The sequence below is a fragment of the Leptopilina heterotoma genome, unplaced genomic scaffold, assembly GCF_015476425.1.
Source record: "Leptopilina heterotoma isolate Lh14 unplaced genomic scaffold, ASM1547642v1 Lhet_85, whole genome shotgun sequence".
NCBI lineage: Eukaryota > Metazoa > Arthropoda > Insecta > Hymenoptera > Figitidae > Leptopilina > Leptopilina heterotoma.
Window position 1 is genome coordinate 5,291 of NW_025111189.1, and position 24,027 is coordinate 29,317.

General features: G+C 22.3%; 2 protein-coding genes across 2 annotated transcripts; one reads left to right on the top strand and one right to left on the bottom strand.

Annotated features, from left to right (window-relative positions):
- The first annotated feature begins 2,135 nt into the window (after nucleotides 1-2,135).
- On the top strand, nucleotides 2,136-11,434 carry LOC122511524. The gene is made up of 8 exons (XM_043626831.1): nucleotides 2,136-2,176; nucleotides 2,291-2,344; nucleotides 2,465-2,645; nucleotides 3,208-3,289; nucleotides 7,251-7,430; nucleotides 7,532-7,763; nucleotides 7,843-8,034; nucleotides 11,276-11,434. Exons 2-8 carry the CDS (start codon nucleotides 2,291-2,293, stop codon nucleotides 11,432-11,434), a joined length of 1,080 nt encoding a protein of 359 aa, XP_043482766.1. The 5' UTR covers nucleotides 2,136-2,176.
- Nucleotides 11,435-15,664: 4,230 nt separating this feature from the next.
- On the bottom strand, nucleotides 15,665-23,776 carry LOC122511522 (histone-lysine N-methyltransferase PR-Set7-like). The gene is made up of 4 exons (XM_043626819.1): nucleotides 23,547-23,776; nucleotides 22,058-22,608; nucleotides 19,793-19,983; nucleotides 15,665-16,217 (listed from the first exon to the last, which is right to left on the bottom strand). The coding sequence occupies exons 2-4, from the start codon at nucleotides 22,463-22,465 to the stop codon at nucleotides 16,007-16,009; spliced, it is 810 nt and encodes a 269-aa protein (XP_043482754.1). The 5' UTR covers nucleotides 22,466-22,608; nucleotides 23,547-23,776; the 3' UTR covers nucleotides 15,665-16,006.
- Between the last annotated feature and the right edge of the window lie 251 nt (nucleotides 23,777-24,027).

Consider the following 24,027-nt stretch of genomic DNA (forward strand, 5'->3'; position numbering starts at 1 on the left):
TAAATTTAATAATTTTAATTATCTGAAAATCACCTGATTGTTAGTAGGGATTGTTATTTAAAATCTTCGTTTAAAGAATAGTTCTATAATTGGTGAATTTTCTTTACGTAATAAATTTCATTAGTAACGTATCAAAAAATAATGAATTATTATTTTTAAATATTTAAATTAAATTATAAAATAATAATAAAATACCTTATTTATTGAATGAAAACTTTAATTTCGTGGTTCATTTTCTCATTTTCAAGTGGCATTATATCATTTGAAGGTTATTTTTAATAATTTACCTGAATCAGGCCTCGAACTGCCTTTGGCATTGAAAATTACGTACTTTACGTACCAAAAAAGGAAAAATTAGTGACCAATTTACGTACCAAAATTTGTAATTTTTTATTTAAAGTGCTGACTTTAAATCGCAAAATAGAATGATATAGTTTAAATAATTACATGGATTTCAATCAACATATTTTTATTAGTTTAGAAAATCTTAAAATTGAAATAATATTTTATATGTTCTTATGATAAAATTTTACTTAAGAACTGTAAATTGAGAAGTTTTTGAAATTCTTAAGGGTTTATACCACTTTGTCAACTTCAAAAAATTAAATTTTTTTACGGATTTTGAAAGTATAGAATATCTCAAAAATGTTGTGTAAAATTTTAGAAAGATCTCAGCACTTTAAATATATTATTTTAGGTGACATTTGAACGCGTACAAAGGCTATGTACTTACATAGTTACTAGTTGAATCAGTAAATTTTTACATTATCAGTAACTCAATTCACATTTTTTCATGTTGTGTATTCTATTGTTAAATTTTAAATAATTAAATTAAACAATATTTTTTTTAATAAAACGACGTTTTCTATATAGTTAAAGAGTGTCTTTGTTAAACTATAAAAGACCTAGATCAATTAAATTTACATGGATCTTAAAAAAATTCTACAAAAAAGCTAAATTTTGAGGCATGTATAGTGGTATGAACCCTTTATTAACATAATATGACTTTCGTCTTCGACCAATCACTGTTTCTGAAAATGATCACCGTCAGCGGATTGATCGGAAAGTGAATGTGAATAAAAATAGAGAAGGCATAACTAAATGTTTATTCACAATCTGTATACATATTTTGATTTTTAGTCGAAATGGTCAAAATTACGTACTTTACGGACCTTTTGTCAAAATTACGTACTTTTAGGTACCAAATTCAAAATTACGTACTTTTCCTTAATTTATGTACTCAGTTCGAGGCCTGCTAAATATTTCATTGATTTTTTACAGTGGCCCAACTCTGGTAACCATGTTCAACTCTGACATTTTTTTTTAATTACTTATAGTTTCGAATCTTTTGGTCAAATTTTTTTACAATGTTCAGCTAAAGCATTTCATTTGTGTTGATCTTTTCAACAAAATGCGCAAAATCGCGAAATTCGTTCTGCGGGGGAAGTTATGAAGAGAAGTGAAAACTATGCCCAACCTTAACAACTCTCCCCTAGTTGAAAAATTTGTTTTCATCTCTATTTGAATATTTTATTAAATTACTGAAATAATTGTGAACTCTAAAAATACACAATGCAAATCTATTTTCATGAAAAATCAACAGACAGAAAACTTTATGTGATACGACGTATGGTATTACCAGGACATATTCCCTTTCTTACGTTTCATTGCAAAACTAGTGTCCCATTACATTTTACATAGGTATATGTTAAGTAATATAGATATAGAATTGTATTTAGAATTAATAGCATCACTTTCGAGATATTAACTGAAAATTAATCGGTCTTAGTTTCAAAAATCAATAACCAACAAAAAAACTGCCTAAAAAAAGATAATTTATTTAATTCGTTTTATTTCAGTTAATTTCAATTTTTTTCCCATTCATTTTATTTCATATTTCAAGTTTTCATTTATTTACTTTATTTCAGTTAATTTAATTTTTTTATACACTTTTATTCGAATTTATTACAATTTTTCTTCTATTCAGTTTATTTCTCTTAAAAAATTCTACCCATCTTTTAGCACAATTCCTTTGTTTCTATAACACAAACCTAACCGTTAATTTTATTTTTATTTCATTTTTTCCCAAAAAAAGTTTTTTGAAAATTTCTAAGTACATTTTAGAGCTTTGAAAACAAATTTCACGTAATTAAAAATAAAAATTTCTACCGTGACGGTAAGAATATTTCTTTTTTTTAAATTATAATTACATATTCAAAAAAATTAATATTAATATTAATAATTAATAAATCTATAATAATTAATTATTCCAATGAATTTACACTGACAGATGAAAGAAAATTGTCAGAACAATAAAAAATGGAGCAAAAATGAATGCAGTAGTGTATGTGTAACTGTTGTTTATCCCTAAGAATAATAAAGAAGTTGAGACAATTAATTAGCTAATTAATGAATGTTTTATGGGAAAATTTTGAATTCTAATATCTCAGTCTTTATGGGACAGGTTAAAGAATGTTTACAACCAGATGAAGGCACTCCGTTTCAATTATTAATTGCGAAATTGAGAAACACTAACAGGGACAGTTACTGGAATCAGGAAGTGGACAAAACACGATATCGAGTGTCCAATCTTCCGGTTGGAATGAATCCTGATAACACCACCTTTGGGAAAACTTATCGTTTCGGTAAAAGCAAATATTTTTCTCTCAAGACAAAAATAAAAACAAAAATAAAAAAAGAAAATTCAAAACAAAAAAAATTTGTATTTAATAATATTAATAATTAACATATAATTTTAATTATTTTTATTATTATTATTATTATTATTATTATTATTAATCTAAGGGTCTGTTTCCTTAATAAACAAAATAAATAAATTATTAATTAATATTTCAAGAAAAACAAAAGAAGAAAATTCAAACGATTGAAAAAACATTGTTTTAATATAGTCATTACCTATAATATTATTAAAAAGTAATTAAATAATATTAATTATTTTTATTATTTATTATTGTTATTATTATTATTAATTAATTTATTAATTTATTAATTTACTTATTTATTTATTTATTTATTTATTTATTTATTATTGAACAAAAAGAAGGAAAGAAAATTCAAAAGAAGTAACAAAAACAATTTATTTGAGCTGATGAATAAAAAGGGAAATAAATTCATCGAAAAGTAAAATAAAGTTATAAATTGTAAATTCCTTACTAATTATTGAACTTTAATTAACATTTTAATTAGATGGCGGTTTTGCGGAAATTATGAAATCAATGATTACTGATATTAATGAGGATCCTAAAAAAGGATTAAACGAACGCAAAATGTATGTTTAAAAGTCATGGAGATTATTATCACTCAGTGTGTAAATAAACAGTTGTTAAGTATTGTTTATGAGTTAAAATAAACCGTTTCTTTCTCAAATCGAAAAAATTTCCAAACAAAATTTATGAAGAACACAAATTAACAAAATTTACATTTTAAAAATAATTTAGCCAATATTTTTAAATTTTACATGAAATATAAATTAATAGAGAAATTAATTATGAATCGAAAAAATATTTTTCTTCATTGAAAATATTGGAAATATTTTTTACAAAAATAGTTTCTTTAACTAAAAATACATATAAACATTTTTTCATAAAATATAGTTTCTTTACAGTTAAAAATAATCGAAATACTTTTCAATAAAATATTTTCTTCAATTTACACTGAAAAAAAAATTTATTTTATTCAATTAAACGATTATTGGTCTATTATCAAATAAATTGAATCAAATATTTAAATTTTAATTTCTATTTAAATCAAATAAATTTTTTTTCCGTGCAAATTAAAGAAAATATTTTATTGAAAACTATTTCAAATATTTTTACTTAAAAAGAAACTATTTTATTGAAAACTATTTTAAATATTTTTACTTAAAAAAAAACTATTTTATGGAAAAATATTTTCAACCTTTTCTTCAGTGTGAAAATATTGAAAATATTTTTCAATAAAATATTTTGTTTTACTTTTAATACTGAAAATCTTGGAAATTATTATTCAATAAAATATTTTTCTAAACAAACATTTCATTTAATACTTAGTGTAATTAGAAATATTTATTAATCCCATTAACAGTTTATTTATTTACACACAAATTTATTAGTTTTGTTTATTTTATTAGAGCTAATTGAGCTAATTACGTTTATCGAGGTTATTGTACAAAAAAAAAGATATTAAAATGATTTTTTAAATAATTATTATTTAGGCAATGAAAAGCTAGTTTCGTTAAAGAAAAAAAATTAATTAATTTATTGCAGAATAATATTATCATCAATTAAAATGATATTATGAAGCACGTACTTAAAAAATACAGTTACAAATTTTGATTGCATATTTAGAATACAAATAAAATAACGAAATTGAATCATCACCATAATTCGATACATAGTTTACGTTAAATTAGTTTTATTTAATTTTAATGAACAATAAAATTTTAATCGCACAAGTTATAAGCGCATATAATACTTAAATTTTATATTTTTCATTTTTATATATTTTACCTGTGAAAATTTTCCATTAAAAATTAAAAATTTTCTATTTCCAATTTTTAGGGCAAATCTAATGGATAAAATGTTCCACATTTATGAGAAACGAAATATTTTATTATAAAAAAATAAATAAAAATTAAATACCCATCGCATTTGAAAATTTTTTTTACAAGTACATTTATTCATATTTTTTTGTATTTCATATTTGTGACATTTTACTTAAAACTGTAAATTAAATGTTTTCATTCAATTAATTTTTCATTTTTTTTTTCTTCGAGTCTTCGACTCAAAGTGATCGACTTCTTCGTGTTTTATAATAAAAAAAAATAAAAGATGGCAAATTGATACAATCATTATTTTATATTATAAGAATATTCTACTTCTTCAAAATTATTTTTATTATTTCAATTATTCAATTATTATTTTCAAGAATTTTTAACTAAAATTCTTCTTTAAATCAGTTAATTTTCGAAAAAGTTCTCTGACAATTTTCAAATCCATTTATTCAATTTTAAAATTTAAATTTAATTTTTATTCAATTTTAAAAATTACAATTATTCGTAAATTCTTTAATTAAATTTATATTAGAAAATAAAAACTTTAAATAATATAAAAAAATTAAATTACATTTTTTTTAAATACCTAATTAATTTCAAAATTCAATTATTTCTAAAAATTCAAACAATTACTGGAATACAAAAATATATAATTTATTGAATAATTGAATGTTTATTTAAATTCAATTCTAAAATTCAAAAGAATTTTATCAATTAATTTTTAAATAATAATTGAATTCTTTCGACGAATTTTAATAACATTTTTAAGAATAATTACATTTTTCGAGGAATTTTGATTAAAATTGTATTAAAAATAATTGAAATTCTGCAATCAGTTTTATTATTTATATAAAAATAATTGAATTTCTAAAAAGAAATTTATTATTTACGAGAATAATTGAATCTCTGTAAATAATTGAAATGAATAATTATTTATAAAAATAATTGAATGAATGCGAAGAAATTTATAAAAAATTTGTAAATAATTGAATTCCTGTGAAATTTTTATTATTTTTATGAAAATAATTAAATGCTTGCGTTAAAAGTATGAAAAATTCAAATTTTCCTAAAATTTTAATTTGCAAACTCTTCAAAATTCAATTATTTCTAAAAATTTAAATTAATTGTAACTTCTCAAAAATTCAATTATTATCGCAAATTTTAACTGAAATTCATTTTTAAATCAATTTTTATAAAAAAAAATTCTACGAGAATTCAAAAAAGTTTATTAAAATTTTTGAAAATTAATTGAATTTCTATAAAGGATTTTATGCAAATTTAAAAAAATAATTGAATTCCTGCTAAAAATTTTATTTTTTAAAAGAATATTAATTTTTGTGAAGAATTCTGTTATTTATAAAAAGATAATTGAATTATATTTCCAAGAACTTTATTTGAAAGTTTTGAAAATAATTGAAATCCTTTGAAGAATTTTATGAAATTCTTGAAAATAATTGAATTCCTACTAAAAATTTTGTTACTTTTTAAAATAATTGAATTTTTGCAAAGATTTTTGTTATTTATAATGATAATTAAATTCTTGCCCAGAATTATTTTACATTTCTCAATAATAATTAAATAATAATTGAAAATATTGAAAATTCAATAATAATTGAAAATCTGCGAAGAAAAATATGAAAAGTTTTGAAAATAATTGAATTTCTGCGAAGAATTTTATGAAATTTTTGTAAACAATTGAATTCCTGGTAAAAAATTTGTTATTTTTTGAAAATAATTAAATTTCTTAGAAGAATTCTGATATTTATAAAAATAATTGAATTTTTGACAAGAATTGTATTACAATTTGAAAAAATAATTGAATTTTTTAGAAGAATTTTGTAAAAAAAAATTTTAAATAATTTAATTCCTACTAAGAATTTTGTTCTTTATGAAAATAATTAAATTCTTACGAAGAATTTTGTTATTTATAAAAATAATTGAATTCTTGTCAAGAAATTTATTAAAAGTTTTGAAAATAACAGAATTCCTGCTAAAAATTTTGTTATTTTTAAAAATAAAAATTGAATTTCCGCGAACATGATAATAATTATTGAATTTTTCTGAAGAATTTTGTTATTTATCCAGATTTTTGTTATTTATTATTTATTAAAGTAATGTAGTTATTACGAAGAAAGTAAAAAAAAAATTATAATAATTGAATTCCTTGTGAAATTCTTATTATTATTATTGTTCATGAAAATAGTTAAATGTTTCATAGAATTTTATTTAAACATTTTTTGAATAATTGAATTCTTTTGGAAAATTTTATTAAATTAGTGGAAATTGAATTGAAGAAAATTTTTGAAAATAATTGAAATTTTGCCAAGAATTTTATTAAAATTTTTGAAAATAATTATTTTTCGAAGAAGAATTTTATTTTTAAAAAAAATTTTAAATTTTGATTAGAATTTTTTTTTAATTTTTTGAACATAATTAAATTTCTACGAAGAATTTTATTATATCCTTCTGAAAATAATTGAATTTCTGCAATCATTTGTAATTTTTTTAAAATTCTCCAAACTATATCGTACAATTAATTCACGAACATTCGATTTGATAAATTCTTAATTGATGAAATAAATAAAGAAAATTAATAGTACCTACAATTGAAAAAAAAAATGTTTCTGAAGGTGGTAAAAATTAATTTCCATAAATATGACAGATAACACGTGAAAATAATTTAATGTTATGTCCTTAGTGAAAGACATGAATGTCCATTTGATAAATTACAACGATTTGGAAAGAAAAGTGATAGTAATTGGGAAGGATTACGAGTAAAAAAACTTTTGCAATGGAGTAATTCAGATCCAGTAACGAAAGTCATTTGCCTTCAAGCCGATTTTTATAATCGTTCACAACCTCCAATTGGCAAAATCAAGTAATCAATAATCAAAAAAAAAAATTTAATTACTTACTAAAAAATTCAAAAATATTACAAAAATATTCTTCAAAATTTTGTCTCAAATTTCAAAAATTTAGAAAATCTACCGAAAACCAAAACAACGAAAATTTACCCTCAAACATTGCTTTCGGAAAACCGACAAATTATATTGAGATTTCTGAAATTTTAAAACCATCACATTCCAATAGTCGAGAAATAAAAAAAATATCAAAGGCTCTTCGAAATATAAACAAAATTAGAATGATTTTGAAAAGACGCAGAGAAGTTTTCTTCACGAAAATTGATGAAGAATTAAAAAAATTTGATAAAGTATTTCAAAAATATTGATAAAGATAAAAAAGGATTTTTTAATCTTAATTGAGAATTAAATAAACTCTTTTTATTACAGGATGACACAAAATCAGTGGATATTAAATTGCTATTTGAAGTGTTTAGACAATTTCGAATATTTCCCGAGAAAGAAGTTTTTTGTAACTTATTGGAAATTTTAAAATTTCTTCATGAAGATAAAGTTAATTACCCTAAAGCTATTAATTTGTTTAATTGGAATTGCGAATTTCCGGAAATTCCAAAAACAGAAGTTTAGAAAAATTTATATAATTCTAATTCTAAAATAAACAATTTTATAATACAAAGAATATCTAAAGAAATATAAAATAAAATATAAATTCTAAAACAATAAAATTAATATAAAAACAAAAATAATAAACATAAAATAAAAATAATACAAAATAATGGTAAAAGTAAAATTTAATCTGGATTTTTTTTAATTTATTCAATTTATTTATTATTAATTGTATTTTATAAAATTTTAATAAAATTCTTCAAAACAATACAGTTATTTTTAAAAATTTTAATAAAATTTCTTATTTAAAAAAATTCAATTAAACTTTTTTAGAAAAAAGGAATTCTACAGAATTGTCAGTTAAAAGTATCAATTTTTATTAGAAAATTCTACGAGAATTTAAAAAAGTTTATTAAAATTTTTGAAAATTAAATAAATTTCTATGATGAATTTTATGAAAATTTAAAAAAATAATTCAATTTCTGATAAAAATGTTGTTATTTTTTAAAAGAATTGAATTTTTGTGAAGAATTTTGTTATAATTATGAAAAGATAATTGAATTCTTTCCAAGAACTTTATTTGGAATTTTTGAAAATAATTGAAATCCTGCGAAGAATTTTATGAAATTCTTGAAAATAATTGAATTCCTACTAAAAAAATTGTTATTTTCTGAAAATAATTGAATTTCTGAGAAGAATTCTGATATTTATAAAGATAATTGAATTCTTGACAAGAATTGTATTAAAATTTTTAAAAATAATTGAATCTCTTAGAAGAATTTTGTAAAAAAAATTTTAAATAATTTAATTCCTACTAAGAATTTTTTTCTTTATGAAAAGAATTGAATTCTTACGAAGAATTTTGTAAATTATAAAAATAATTGAATTCTTGTAAAGAAATTTATTAAAAGTTTTGAAAATAATAGAATTCCAGCTAAAAATTTTGTTATTTTCGAAAATAATTGAATTTCTGTGAAGAATTTTATGGAAATTGAAAAAAATAATTGAATTCCTGCTAAAAATGTTGTTACTTTTTAAAAGAATTGAATTCTTACGAAGAATTTTGTTATTTATAAAAATAATTGAATTCTTGTCAAGAAATTTATTAAAAGATTTAAAAATAATAGAATTCCTGCTAATAATTTTGTTATTTTTGGAAATAATTGAATTTCCGTGAAGAATTTTAAGAAAATTTAAAAAAAAATAATTGAATTTCTGCTAAAAATGTTGTTACTTTTTAAAAGAATTGAATTCGTACGAAGAATTTTGTTATTTATAAAAATAATTGAATTCTTGTCAAGAATTGTATTACATTTTTTAATAATAATTGAATATCTGCGACGAAAATTATGAAAAGTTGAGAAAATAATTGAATTTCTGCGAAGAATTTTATGTAGTGTTTGAAAATAATTTAATTTCGGAGAAGAATTTTATTATTTATATAAAAATAATTGAATTTTGGAGAAAAGTTTTATTACTTTCGAAAATAATTGAATTTCTGCAATCATTTCTAACTTTTTCAAAATTTTCAAAATTATATCGTATAATTTACGAACTTTTCGTCCTTTTTCAATCAAATTACAAAATTTACTGACGAACTTCTGAATTCAAACTAAAATTAAATAAACAGTCGATAGAGCGAGGAGTCGATGAATTATTAAATAAGAAACAATTTTCACATGAAGAGAGCACTTTTATTAATAACAGTATATTAATAAAGATGGAAAAATTAAATTTTCCCAACGCTTTTTCGAAGATTAAAAATTGAAAACAACGTTTCAAGTTATATGTCGACGAATTAAAAATAAAGGTGTTGGTTATCGTCACTAATTTAATGAAAATTTACACAAAAAAATGAGAAACACAAAATTATTCCCATTTCCTAAACTACCAAAATTAATGCATATTTTTCAATTTTTTTTTCAATAAATAAAATTTTAATTTAAAATGATATTTTTCGATTAAAATTACCAAAAGTGACGATAACAAACACATTTATCTTAAATATTAAAAAGAAAAAATAATAATAACAACAATAAGCATCTCACAATGTTATATACCTTATAAAACCACTCGAAATCATAAAATTAATGTAAACAATCAAAAACCAAATCAACGCTCATCAGACAATTTGACATTCGTGTACTTTGTAATATACAATAAAAAATTCGAAATTTCGAAGCGAGTCGAGAAACTGAATAATTTCCTAATTTATTCTTTTTCCTATTGTTTTTTCCTCAATTTCTAATTACCTAAATTGATAATAATTTAGGGAACTAATCAATTTTCAAACTCGAATCACTGGGCAGAAATCTATATACACATTAAATCCCCAAACAGTTTGTTAAAATAAATTTAAATATAATGTGTAAATAATAAAATCGTCGAATTTGACAAGGCAGTGAATCGGATTAATTATAAAATTCAGTCAAGCCTCTATTTAAAAAAAATAACTATTCACATCATTCACTCTTCTTTAAAAAGAGAGTTTTTTATACACGCACAATTTTATAATACTTATAATACTAAAAATCACCAGATAAAATTATTTTTTAATAGAAAAAAATATTAATTCCTTCAAGGGACAATCTGATCAGAAAAATAAAAACGAAGTATATCAACTTTTTATTCAATATAGCGATTCAAATTGAATAATTCATTGAAACAATATTTATTTCCCTTAGAAAGAAATTAATATTTTTTGCTTAATTTAGTATTGTTTCAATTTCAACGGAAATCATTACAATTTTAAAGAATTTCAATGGAAATGAAAATAATTAAAAAAAAAAATATTACATCCATTTCAATATAAGAAGGAAAGATGATTTATACCATTGAAATTTTTTTTAACCAATTGTTGCATTTTCGACTCATTTCAAAAAAAAATCCACGCACATTTTTGTAAAACCAAAAAAAGTAGCGCTATAATTTATACATAAATTTTGAAGAAGGAAGTAGATCAATATTAAAAAGCACAATAATTATCAATACTGGTGAATTCCAGGTCAATTACTTAAAGATTTTTTAATGACCTAATGGAATTTGATTAATACTCTGCAATTTATTCAAGGTGTCTACTATTTTCGTTCAAAAAAATTCCCGCCTTTGTCCTAATTTTTCCCGGTTTTTATCTCATCAAATTTATTTGATTTCGAATCTAAATGAATTTACAAATAGCTTCCGAAATTTTTATTAGAGTTCTCTTGACGAACTAAACTCAAGATGGCAGATGCCAAAAACCAATCTGGGGTTTTAGATGACTCCTACAACAAGATGGTTGCTGCGATTGACATGCTTTTTAACAAATTCCCAAAACATAAAAGCCTTACCTAATCCAGTGAATATGAATAGTGAACATAATACTAGTTATAAGATGCAGGCACCTTCTGTGTCTGCTCCATCTCAATATCCATAAGAATGGTTTGACAAAAATACCCAACTGGGGTTTTAGATGAATCATACAACAAAATGATAGCAGCAATAGATATGTTTCTCAAAAAGTTCCCAAATCATAAAAAGCACTACCTAAACCAGTGAATATGAATAGTGAACATAATACTAGTTATAAGATGCAGGCACCTTCTGTGTCTGCTCCATCTCAATATCCATAAGAATGGTTTGACAAAAATACCCAACTGGGGTTTTAGATGAATCATACAACAAGATGGTTGCTGCCATAGATATGTTTTTCAAAAAGTTCCCAAATCATACTTCGAGTTTTGAAATTTAACATTATTTCATTAGATGTCAGTAAACTTGAAATTTCTCCTGTACACTTTTATGGTTTTTAAAAAAAGTACTATTAAGGAGTATCGCTGTTCTCGGAAGGTATACATACTTTACCAATGAAAAGAGTACTTTGAAGATTTATTTTTCAAAGAAGAAATGGAGATGATGGTTAGAAATGTTATTAACCAATTTAGATTCAACAGAAGGAAAAATTGTGTTTCCAATACAACAGCCGATCATGAATATTGTTTTCAAAAATATTCGGCAAACTATTCTTATTCTCTCTTCTACTTGTTAAATTCCATTAACCATTCTAGAACGATTTCCAAAGACAAAGATTTCAGTGAACAAATATAAAAATTTGTTATTTATTAAAGTTAATCTTAACTTGTACCCTGAACTAAAAGGTCGAACCTTGCAAAACATACGTAGGCGGTTGCCTACATTCCCAAAGGAGAAAATTGAATTTTCCCAAAGGCTAACAATTTTCTTAAGGCTATAGCCTTAAGATAAAGCCAAATCTAATAAGATAAAGCCAAAATTGCCAGGACCAACATTAACACACCTAAACAAAAACTTTTCGCCATTCAGAAATGATCCCATTATAAAAGAATCGATTTTTGCAAGTAGTATGACGTCTACACCTGTCGAATCAGACAGTTACGTACAATGTAATTTGTCTGGTTACATGTTAGTTATAAATAACCTGCAAGTAATAATTCAAGTTATAAATAAAAAAAACTATTTGAAACTTAAAGCTTTGTTTAAATTTGTTATATTAAATGAGAAACAACGATACAAACTTTGGATAATTTTCGTTTTTGGTAAAGTCAAATTTTGAATAAATTAAAATTCCTTAAATCTAAAAAGAAAAAAGAAAGAAGCAAAAGGGGGTGTTTTGAAGAAATTGCAGTTTAATCAACGACTTGAGGAATTGATCACAAACAGACTATTTGGATTAACCTTCCATCATCTGGAGAGTACAAAAAAAAGGGGTAAGTAAAATTACATTACAATTTATTTTCAAAAAAAGGAAGAAATTTCCATGAAGAAAGGATTTGTCTGTTTCTTTTAATCTTCTTTTCAATCGTCGTAGATATTAAATTAGGAAAATCGGATCTTCGCGGCCGATTCTAAAAATCCGTGAAGTAGTGACATGCGCTACCCTATAGTTTAATAACATTTAATAATGATTTTCTAACTAACAGACTTTGAACAAATCAAAGGGTCATCGCTCGGTTTGGAAAGGAGTTACCCGATTGCATTTAGGACGCCCAATGGGCTTAGATGCTCAAGCAATCACGGATGAGGGAAAAGAAGCGTTAGGCCTCAGCGCACCCCTGGAGGACTGGGCGAAGAAAGCAGATCAGTTGGAGAAGGAGGCGAAGAACCTTCGAGGAGTGAGGAACGACATTCAGAAGGGGAAGGACAACCCAGCAGACAACCCTGACGCCACCGGCCACTGCAAGTCACGCCGGGGCTGGCGCTCATCACTTGGTGCAGGGGAAGGAAAGGTTAGAGAATGTGGCTGGCATACTTCTGTGTCTGATCCTTCTTAATATGCTAGTGAGTGAAAGATAATGAGACTGTTATGCTCAAGATGATGGACATTGTGGCCGTCACCTTTTTTTGTCCTGATTGGCAAAAATATAAGCGAAGCCAACAAGATCGGGTGGTTTAAGAACAGATGAAGAGCAATAGCAGCTTCGTATTGTATCATACATCATATCAGTTTTAGATGAATCATTTATGAAAATGGTAACAGCAATAGACATGTTTTTCGAGCAGTTCCCGAAACACGATATTGCATTTTTCAGAATCTGTACCTTGCGATCTCGATTCAGAGATTGCGCAGGTTTCTTATCAGTAGGATTTATTAGTGGGTTTCTATCTTTAAAAATTGATGGTCAGATCATGGATTGAATTTTTACAGAATACGCTGCTCGAGAAATAATGGCGATGATGAACAATAGAGAGGAATTAAATCAAGTTGATTCTTATAAGGCGTTAAAACTGAACACATACAAAATTTAAATATTAAATTTTTACGAAATTCAATAATTTTCTAAATTTTAATTTTTAATTCTAGAAAAATCCAATTAGGATTCAAAAATAATATTTAAATGTAAAAAAAAAATTTTTAACGTACAATATAATATTTCAATTAAATTTGACAATATTTCCAAATAATTGAAAATATTATCTAATCTTTTTAAAATAATTTATGGGAATTCAACCATTTTCAAAACATTTTAATTACAATTTTTCAAAAGACGAATATTTTTCACAATTTTCAAGCGAAATGACATTCAAAACTTAAATAATTTTTGTTAAATAAATATTTAAATACTTATTTATTTATCCACAGAAATTACAATTACGGTACTTTAAATCATTTTTTAAAACTTTTTGAAATTTGACAATTTCTAAAAATTACAACTGTAATTCTTCCAAAATCCAATAATTCTTTCTTGATGTTTTTAATTAAATTTACTCAAAGCTTTAATAATTTTTTAAGAAAAAAAGTAAATTTATATTTGTATTTAAAATAAAATAAAAAATTTAATATTGTTACAGTTTTACAATTAAAATTTTCAAAAATTACAATCATGTTTTAAAAAAATTTCATAACAACACTTTTCTAATATTCAATTATAAACTAAATTTTTAATTGAAATTCAATGTTAAATCAATTCTTTTCAGAAAATTCTACGAAAATTCAATTATTTAAATAAAAAAAATTAGTAAATTGAATATTTGAATATTTCTTAAAATTAACTTCTTATAAAGAATTTTATCAAAATTTCTTAAAATAATTGAATTCTTTCGATGAATTTTAATAGCATTTTTAAAAATAATTGTATTTTTCGAAGAATTCTTTTAAAATTGTATAAAAAATTATTGTAAATTCTGTGAAACGTATTATTATTTATTAAAAAAAGAAATAATTCAAGTCTTGCAAAAAATAAAATTTTTTGTTCGAAAAATGTTATAAAAATATATTTTAAGTAATTGAATTCATGTAAAAATTTTATTATCTGCGAAAATAATTAAATTTCTGCAAAGAAAATTATTTAAATTATATTCAAAATAATTGAATTTATCGAAAGTATTTTATTGCTTCACCGGCACATCATTGTCGCGTGTTGAGCGTTTCTATGCTTGCGGAAGCTACTGATGGGGAACGAGTAAAGAAAAGACCTCTATTTTGTAGTAAATGGCGCGTAACACATTAAAATTTTTGAGAATAATAATAATAATTATTATTATTATTATTATTATTAATATTAATCATTATTCATTTTAATAATGATTAACGAAAAGTAATTAAAGTATTAATGGAAGAATAAAAGTATTTTTTATCTAAAACTTTCAATCTATAGGAAATTGTATTGATAACCATTTGCTTTTTCTTTTTAGTTCTATTGCATCTAATTCCTTCTTCATTCGTGAGTTCGAAAATGCATTAAACGTAATTTTATATAGTTTAGAAAAAAAATCACTCATTCTCGCACAGTTAGAAAATATTGCATCTAAAAAAATCTAAATAATTTTTTTGTTTCACTATAGTATGTATGTATATATATATACAGAGCTCGAGAATATATATAATACATTATAAAAAATTTCGTGCAGCGAAAAAACTACACCAGCAATACTTCTTTGGATATTCAGTTTCAAAAATCGTGTTTACTAATTTTATTTTATTTTATTTTGTAACTATGTACTTAGTAACAGTTCATTTTTCAGTATTTGAATTTTAATAGAAAAGAAATTAGTCAATTCAAGTAAAAAAAAGAGAAAACGAAGTTTAATAGTAAAAAAAATAATATTTTACCTTTTTACTATTGTTAATTGTAATTTCAAAAAAATTACACCAGGAAAAGTAAATAAAAAAAGCAATTATTTCAGTTAATGAATTTTTTATTTACATTGAAAAATGAATTGTTACTTTTTTTCACTTAAGACGATAATATTTGTAATAATTTGTTCAGTTTCATTTTGTTAAAATGTAATAAATTTTACAAAAGTCAGAACAGTATAAAAGAAATTGAGTTCAAATTGATCTGTACTACATAACTTTTCATCAATTTTTTTTTACCAAAGATTTTTAATATTATGTTTTAATAAGATTCTCAAAAGAGAATTTTAAGTTTAAATTATTTAAAAAATTTTGCTAAATATTTTTTTTTTTGTTTTAGAAAAGCGAAATTCTATTTTTTTTTAATAAAATAATTACTCATAGCTGCGTTTTTGGTTATAAGGCCAACCAAGGATGATATCGAATTGATTCCTTACTCCTGTCCCCATAATCGTACGTCACCTCAACTCCCTTTGCAATATCATCCTTAGCAATGAGAACTAAATGTGGAATTGATTTCACATCAACTATTCGAGTTACTAAATTACCATTACGAGAATGATTTACTAATCGTCCCAGTTTATCAGATTCTGCTGTTGCGTCGACACTAAAAAAATGGAAAATTTTATTGAGTATTCAATAAATTATTTTCTAAAACTAAACGCTACACACTATATAAGAAAATTTAAAGTGCAAAGGAAAATGAAAACACCAAACTAGCGAAAAGAAATGGAACAAATGAATGATAAAGCTTTCTATTAAAAAAATTTGATAATGAACAGCAAACGAAAAAACGGCAAATAAAAACTGTTCCTACTTAAAAAAAATAAAGATTGAAAAAATTGAGGAAAAAAAATGAAAAACCAATTTGAAAAACTAAAGTAGATAATAGATTTAAGGGAAGCAAGTGATAAAGGTAAAATGATAAACAAAAACCAAATAAAACAAAGTAGAAAAAATGCAGGAGAAGACACAAGGTTGCCACAAAAAAAAGACAGTATTTAGACTTTTTCCCTGATCGATATAAAAAAATCCACTAAATTCCTTAAAAAAACAAATATTTTTAAAAGAACTATAGAAAATTTCACTTATATCCTAAAGTTTTAATTACTTGTTTAGAAAAATTAAATTATGTTCAAAAAATAGAAAAAACCTAATTTTTCAGAATTTAAAATAAAATTTTTTGAAACTAAACAAAAATTTAATCTTTTACAAACTAACTAATTAGTAAAATTCACAAGGCTTCCACAAAAATATAATTTTGTTTTTCCCAGACTTTTCAAATTTTCAAAGATTTTAATTTGAACCCTTTTCAAAATTCAATTATTTCTAAAAATTCTCGCTATAATGCTTTTAATATTCAATTATAATTTTAAATTTTAAGTGAAGTTCATTTAATGCATTTTTATTAGAAATTTTTTCAAGAAATCAATTATTTAAATACAAAAATAAATAATTTATTAAATAATTGAATTTTTGAGTAATTTAAAAAAAAATTTTTAAATTATTGAATTCTTTCGGAATTTTATTTGTGAAAATAATTGAATTCCGGAGAAAAATATATTATTATTTATGAAAATAATTAATTTTTTGTGAAGAATTTTATTGGAATTTTTTTAAATAATTGAATTTTTCAGAATTTATTTAAAAAATTGAAAATAATTGAAATCTGACGAAAAATTTTATTAAATCTTTTTTCAATAATTGAATTCCTGTGAAAAATTTTATTTTTGAAAAGAATTGAATTCTTGGGAAAATTTGTATTAAAATTTCTTAAATAAGTGAATTCTCCAGAAAACGTTTATTATTTATGAAAATAATTAATTTCTTGAAAAAAAATTTTATTCAAAAATTTTTTTAATTAATTAAATTACCAAAAAAAATGTATTATTTGTGAATATAATTGAATTCTTAAGAAGAATTGTTTCAAAGATAATTTAATTGAATAGGAAAATTTTATTAAAATTGCAATTTTATTAACTAAATAATTTGAATTCTTTCGAGAAACTTCATTAAAAAATTTTAAATAATGGAATTGGTGCGAAGAAATTTATGAAAAATTGGAAAGTCATTGAATTTCTGTGAAATTTCTATTAAAATTTTGTTTAAATAATTGAATTCTTTGGGGAAACTTTATTAAAATAGACATTAAAAATAATTGAATTGAGGAAAATTTTTGAAAATAATTGAACTTCTGTCAAGAATTTTATTAAAATTTTGAAAATAATTGAATTTCGCAAAAGAATTTTATTAATTTTGAAAATAATTGCAATTTTCATGAGAATTTTATTAAATTTTTGAACATAATTGAATTTCTGCAAAGAATTTTTTTACTTTTGAAAATAATTGAATTTCTGTAATCAGTTGTTCTTAAAATTTCTATTTAAATACAATAAAAATTGAAATTTTCTAAAATTTCAAATTAAAACCTTTGAAGTACATCTATTAATGAAGATTATAAAAATTTCTTTACGTAAATAAGAGGAAAATCCTCTTAAAAATTATAGTGATTATGAAAATATTTTAAAGTGTAAAAAAAATTTAAGAACAATTCAAGATTAAGTTTCTCAAAAATATCTTTAAACCCCGAAAAGCAGAATTTTTGTAGCAATTCTAGAAATTTGATAATTTTTCAATACTTTTGATAACATTTCCTGATATTTTCCTGATTTCCCAAATCGGTGGCAACTCTGCGACAAAAAAACTACCAAAAAACAATAGAGAAAAAAAGAGGAGAAAAACAATTGTACCGACGAAAATTTGAACAAAGCAGAATAGAAAAAATATTTCAAGTTTCACAACTCTTGATACGACACCGCAAAATTGTTAATTTTTTTACGAAGAAAAAATGGTTAAATACCTAAATGATAAAATTTTAAAATATTTGTTATTTCTTTTTGAGAAAATTTATCATTTTCTACTTATGTTTCACTTAGCAAAAATTATAAGCAATAACAAAGAAATAATATTTATTTGATTGCGAAAAGAAATTTCAATTTTCCGATTATTCTAATTCATAGCTTCATCTGTGATAGAAAAAATAATAGTTAATAGAATAGTGCCAGAAATAAATATTATAATTTATTGAAAACAATGGACTAACACAAAATTATCAGCTGAATTAGTAAGAAAGCTTCGTGAATGTAAGAAAGTGCTTAGTAAATTCATAACAAAGACAAAACAAATGAGTCACGATTTATGAAAACATTTTAGTCTAACTTATTTTTATTTTGATGATTTTTTCTCTATAATGTAATAATTTTCCTTTGAATAGAAAACCTTTGCTTTTAATTATAGAAATACTTTTGAAATCATTACAGATTTTATTAATTTCTATTTTATTTATTAATAATTATTATTCGTTCTCTTATTAATTTATTTGTTAAAAAATTATCTATTTATTAATTTACTCTTAAAAAATTAATGAATAATTTTTTATTAATTAATTTTATTAATAATTTTAAATAACTTGCTGCGACAGTACAAATACTATTAATTTACCAATAAAAATTAATAAATAATTTTTTATTAATAACTTAATAATGAACACTTTTCGGTAATATTTTCTATTTAAGTTTAAATTATGTTTATTATCAATTTACTATTAAAAAACTAAATAATAATTTTTTATTAATAACTTAATACTGACCACTTTTCAAGAAAATATTATATTTAAATTTAAATTAAGTTTATTATTAATTTACTATTAAAAAACTACCTAATTAATAATTTTTTATTAATAACTTAATAATGATCACTTTTTAAGTAAATTTTATATTTAAGGTTAAATTTAGTTTATTTATTATCAACTTAATATTAAAAAATTAATTAATAATATTTATTAATAAAGTATTAATGACCATTTTTTGATCAAATTAATTTAAATTCAAAATATTGAATTCATTTAAATTAAAAATTAAATATATTAGGGTCAGATGGGGGAAAAAAGAAACAGTAGTTTCAAAAAAGTAGTTTTACCATTTCAAAAAATGGTTTAAAATAGAAATTTCTATTTTAAAAAATTATTTCTCAATAGGTACATTATTTCGCATTTGGAAATAAAATTGTCAATATTTAATTATATTGAAGCATAATTTAAATATTCATTGTTAGCGCTAAGTATTTTCTGGTATTTAAGCACTTAGCATAAATGAAAATATAAATAAGTGAAAAAAAACTCACCAATACTGTTGACTACGGTGTTGGAAATAATACATATAGCAACCAGCACCGTGATCCTGAGAATACTGACCCTCCCGCTTTTTCGCTTCAACTTGATCAATTAAATCACCAATGTATTCGACTATAAATTCTCCTTTGGTGAATTCTCGTGTCGTGACAACTCCACGGCCCTTACCAGCGAATGTTCTCACCTAAAAAAAATAATCTTTATTAATAATCGTTCTTTAAAAATTTTACTTAAAAATTTTTAAAATAATTTAATTTTATAAACAATTTCTTTCAATTTTTTAAAATAATCGTGTTTGTTGATAATTGAAATTAAACATTTAATTATTGAATTTTATTAAAATTCTAGAAAATAATTCAAGTCTTTAAAAACGTTTATAACAAATTAGGAAAAAATTGAATTTTTTTGAGAAATTTCTTAAAATTTTAGAAAATAATTGAATTTTTTTGGAATTTTTTCTAACGAATTAGAAAAAAAATGATTCTTTCGTGAAATTGTTTTAAATATAATTGAATGATTTTGAAGGATTTATTAAAAATTTAGAAAATAATTGAATTTTTTCGAAAAATATTAAAATTTTTTTTCAATTGAATTCTTTCATGAAATGTTATTAAAATTGTATTAAGAATAATTGATTTTTTGCAAAGAATTTTACTTTAATTTAAAAATAATAGAAATTAAGAAAGAATTTTATTAAAAACTTTTGAGAAAAATTGAATTGCTATGAAAAATTTTATTACAATTTTTTAAAATATTTAAACCTGTTAGACAAATTTTATTAAAATTATCTTGAATATAAATTAAATTTTTTCCAGAAATTTAATTAAAATTATATTGAAAATAATTGAATTTCTCAAAAAAATTTATTATTTACAAAAATAATTGAATTATTGCCAAGAATTTTATTATTTATAAAAATAATTAAATTGTTTAGAAGGATTTGTTAAAATTTTAGAAATTAATTGAATTCTTTTGTGAAATTTTATTAAAATTTTGTTAAAAATAATTGAATTCTTTCGAAGAATGTTATTATTTATATAAAAATAATTGAATTCTTCTAAAGAATGTAATTATTTATATAAAAATAATTGAATTCTTCCGAAGAATGTTATTTATTTATATAAAAGTAATTGAATTCTTGTGAAGAAATTTAATTTATAAATAAAATTGATTTCTTTTGAAAAATTTTATAACGAATTAGGAAAATATTGGATTTTTTCGTGAAATTAGTTTGAAAATAATTGAACATTTGCAAAGAATTTCCTTTTTATAAATAACATTGAATTGTTACGAAGAATTTTTAAAAAGTTTAGAAAATAATTGAATTTTCACAAAAAATATTAAAAATTAAAAAAATTGAATTCTTTCATTGAAATTTTTTTTAAATTGCATTAAAAATAATTTAATTTTTTCGAGAAATTTATACAAATTTTAGAAAATAATTCAACTGTTTTGAAATATTTTTTATCGAATTAAGAAAAAAATTTGAATTTATTCGTGAAATTTTTTTTTGAAAATAATTAAATTTTTACTAAGATTTTATAATGAATTAAGAAAAAATATTGATTTCTTTCGTGAATTTTTTTTTGGAAATAATTGAATTTTTGCAAAAATTTACTATTTAAAAAATAATTGAATTCTTTCGAAGGATTTATTAAAATTTTAGGAAATAATTGTATTCGTTCATGAAATATTATTAAAATTTGATTAAAAGTAATTGAATGTTTGTAAAAAATTCTATGTATTTATAAAAATAATTGAATTCTTGCGAAGAATCTTATTATTTATAAAAATAATTGAATTCATGCGAAGAATCTTATTGTTTATGAAAATAATTGAATTCTTGAGAAGAATTTTATTAAAATTTTTAAAATTATTAAACAAGAATAATTAGTTAGAAAATTAGTTAATAATTGCATTTTTTTAAAGTTTGAATTTGAAATTATTCACAAATTCATATTTCAAAATAAAAAATTTTGTAATTTGCATAAGAATAAGCGTAACATTTGCTAGTCAACGAATAATTAACATCTTGTTTAAAATTTGATTTTTTTTAAAATAAGTGAATATTTCCCCGGTTCAGTAACTATTTAATACAACTGCAATATTGGAATTAGGAAAAAAAGTAGAAAGAAAAAATAAAATATACAATAATCACTATACACGAATTGAGAATAACTTTAGAGAAATAAAATAAAATAGTTTACTAAGCATAGAGAAAGTTTCTAATACATAAAGTTCACTTTCCCCCTACTCACCTCTAAGCCATCTTCACAACCGGATATAATTTTATTCTCAAGGCTTCTCTGTTTCTCCTCTAAAACTGTTGTTTTACATTTTCGAACACTCCTTCGAACGGTATAGTATTCAGTGAGTTTATGATTTGTATCGACAGAAACTTTTGATGCTGGTGAATTTGTTGGATTTTGTTTTCGACGTCTTTTATTAACTGGTTTTTGAATTTTTTTCTCAGGAAATTGCACTGGACTTGAATCAATAGCTTTTGTTGTCGTTGTTGTCTTCTTTCTTTTCTCAATTATCACTTGTTTTGTACGCGCCTCTTCTTGTTCACTGGGCAATTTTATTCTATGCGGCGTTGGTGGGCCATGAATTTTCTCACCATCCTCAGCCTCCAGGGGCTTTGGTCCATTTTTTGGATAAAGCATATTCACACAATATTAGAACGATAATAATAATTTACAAAACACAAGAGAGAGAAAATTAGAACACCAACACTCGTTGAAAGCCGCGTTCGTTATGCTCAGTGCTGCCAACATTTCAGGTGAAGGGACGCCGCGCTTTGGACACACTGAAATATCAAAATCCCCCAAATTTGTTACTAAAAGTTACTAGACTTTTGAAAAAAAGCACTTAAAGGCTAGTTTGCATGAAAGGCAGTTGGTACTACTGGAAGAGCATGTTTTTTAATTTCAAAAATTGTTTTTAAATAAATAATTATAATTTTCATTAATAAAATAAATACTCTGAGATATAACCTTATTCCTTTTTTAGGAATTTTGTATTTATATTTTACCACATACGTCCAATATGCACAAAATAATTTGTGATTTATATTTTTAGCAAAACTCTGTGATATTATTTTTGGTCCAATATGTTAGAAAAATTAATTATCGTAAGTAGTTAAAGCAACACTCTGTAATTTTCAAACCTTATCTAAATTTGTTATCAATACTTCCTGCGATATCTTATCTACATTTTATTTATAGAAATATTTTGTCTTTATTACCACATCCGTCTAATATGAAATATTAATAAAAAAAACTGTTTTTTTACAATTTATAACAATGTTAATTATATATTTTTATTGCAATACTCTGTGAACTCTGTGATTTTAAATTACCTCCTACATTTTTGTGCAAATACTCTGTGATGTTACCGTGTCTACACTTTATTTATAGCAAATGTGTTTTGTTACCATACGTCCAAATATGTATATAAAAAATAAATATTTTACATTTTTAGTAACATTCTGTAAAATTGTTACTTTGTCCAATATGTTTATAAGAAAATAGATATCTAACAGTGGCAATACTCTGTGATTTAAAATTACTTCGTTAAAATTAATATTAATCATTATTTTTCAATACTCTGTGATATGTTACCTAAATTGTTACCTTAACTACAATTTTTATGTTACTTTAACTAATATTTATGAAATTTTTAATAAAAAATTAATCTACTTTTATCATTTTAACAATTTTTTTTTTGGTCAAGAAATGTGCTCACCTGTATCGCGTGCATCTTGAAATTGTCGTAAAGTTGTGAGTATCTTTCAGGGAGTGTATAACAATTAATCTACTATTTCACTGAGAAAACTGGTACATTATTTCGATACTTAGATTCAACAAATAAATAATATTTTTGAAAAATATCACTTTACACTTCTAACGAGACGCCGAAAACGGAAAAACGCCTTGAGACCGTCCAAAATGGCGCAGATGGTCGTCAATTAGGTTAGGTTAGACTTCCGGCTCACCAGCCAATAGAAACTTACGAACCTAACTTCAACTTTACGATTTTACGGATTTTACTAAAAGAAAAAAATTAATTATGAATTAAATAATAGTTTGAAAAACTATCATTAACCCGATTATTTTAATTTTAGATCTAATTTAGCAATTTTTCTTTTATAAAATTGTAAATAGTTTAATAATTTATGATTGAAAGATAATTAATGTTGTAGGTGGCAGTTCGGTCAGTCGGTAGG

What these genes read in the sequence shown, in the direction of transcription:
- LOC122511524 (XM_043626831.1), top strand. Translation starts at nt 2,291, where the DNA reads ATGAAAGAAAATTGTCAGAACAATAAAAAATGGAGCAAAAATGAATGC. An exon ending in GGATTAAACGAACGCAAAAT is followed by an intron (nt 3,290 to 7,250) that starts GTATGTTTAAAA and finishes TTATGTCCTTAG; the next exon opens with TGAAAGACATGAATGTCCAT. An exon ending in AATTAAAAAAATTTGATAAA is followed by an intron (nt 7,764 to 7,842) that starts GTATTTCAAAAA and finishes TTTTTATTACAG; the next exon opens with GATGACACAAAATCAGTGGA.
- LOC122511522 (XM_043626819.1), bottom strand. Translation starts at nt 22,465, where the DNA reads ATGCTTTATCCAAAAAATGGACCAAAGCCCCTGGAGGCTGAGGATGGT. An exon ending in GTTGTGAAGATGGCTTAGAG is followed by an intron (nt 19,984 to 22,057) that starts GTGAGTAGGGGG and finishes TATTTTTTTTAG; the next exon opens with GTGAGAACATTCGCTGGTAA. An exon ending in CACCGTAGTCAACAGTATTG is followed by an intron (nt 16,218 to 19,792) that starts GTGAGTTTTTTT and finishes CCATTTTTTTAG; the next exon opens with TGTCGACGCAACAGCAGAAT.